This window comes from Palaemon carinicauda, chromosome 23 (assembly GCF_036898095.1).
Source record: "Palaemon carinicauda isolate YSFRI2023 chromosome 23, ASM3689809v2, whole genome shotgun sequence".
Lineage (NCBI taxonomy): Eukaryota > Metazoa > Arthropoda > Malacostraca > Decapoda > Palaemonidae > Palaemon > Palaemon carinicauda.
In genome coordinates, this window is record NC_090747.1 from 62,064,737 (window position 1) to 62,065,522 (window position 786).

At 28.0% G+C, this 786-nt stretch overlaps 1 protein-coding gene across 1 annotated transcript in view; it reads right to left on the reverse strand.

Annotated features, from left to right (window-relative positions):
- LOC137617616 (fap1 adhesin-like) overlaps nucleotides 1–494 on the reverse strand; it is a 7,688-nt gene extending 7,194 nt beyond the window's left edge. The window contains exon 1 of the mRNA XM_068347622.1: nucleotides 440–494. Coding sequence (XP_068203723.1) covers nucleotides 440–494 — 55 coding nt within the window. The remainder of the gene's footprint in view (nucleotides 1–439) is intronic.
- Between the last annotated feature and the right edge of the window lie 292 nt (nucleotides 495–786).

Genomic DNA, 786 nt, shown 5'->3' on the forward strand with positions numbered 1-786 from the left:
ATATACGTTATATTACATATGATATATATATATATATATATATAATTATATATATATATATATATTTATACATATTTATATATACATGGAGAGAGAGAGAGAGAGAGAGAGAGAGAGAGAGAGAGAGAGAGAGAGCTGTGAGGTATCCATTCCATTTAATAGGCAGCATTGATGGAAAAAAAATATTTAAGTTTATAATAAGTATCATATTCCACCATCCTTCACCTTTTGAAGTACCAATTGTAGCACATGAATGAAATTATTCAACTGTTTTTATTCGTTCGTTTGTGTGTGCTATTTTGATTAATGTAATTAGTAAAAGTATAGTAAAACTAAAAACCTTTTATCCAGAATGTATCTTCTTAGGAACTCCCTACACAAGAGCCTATCAGCATTACGTGCAGCCCAAACACAAAAACTGCGTAACTTTTCTCTCTACCTTTATCTGAGGCTTCTTGAATAATCATGTCCTTCTCAATTGTATATAACTTCATCTTTATATCTCTCTCTCAGAGATATAAAACCACTTTCAACACTACCTTTTTGTGCTTTATAGCCTGAGCTAACCATCCCAAAGAAAATTTGAAATATACATTTACAAATGTTTATTAGAATTTAAAAATAATTTGTATTTTGTAAAGTCCCTTCATTCAATTCTTATTATTATTGCTTTGAAACTTTGGCAAAGGTAGATTATTATTGTTATTTCGTTGTGTTATCTTTAAAGATTTTATGTATGCATAATATCTGCTTCGTGATACGTATATATATATATATATATATATA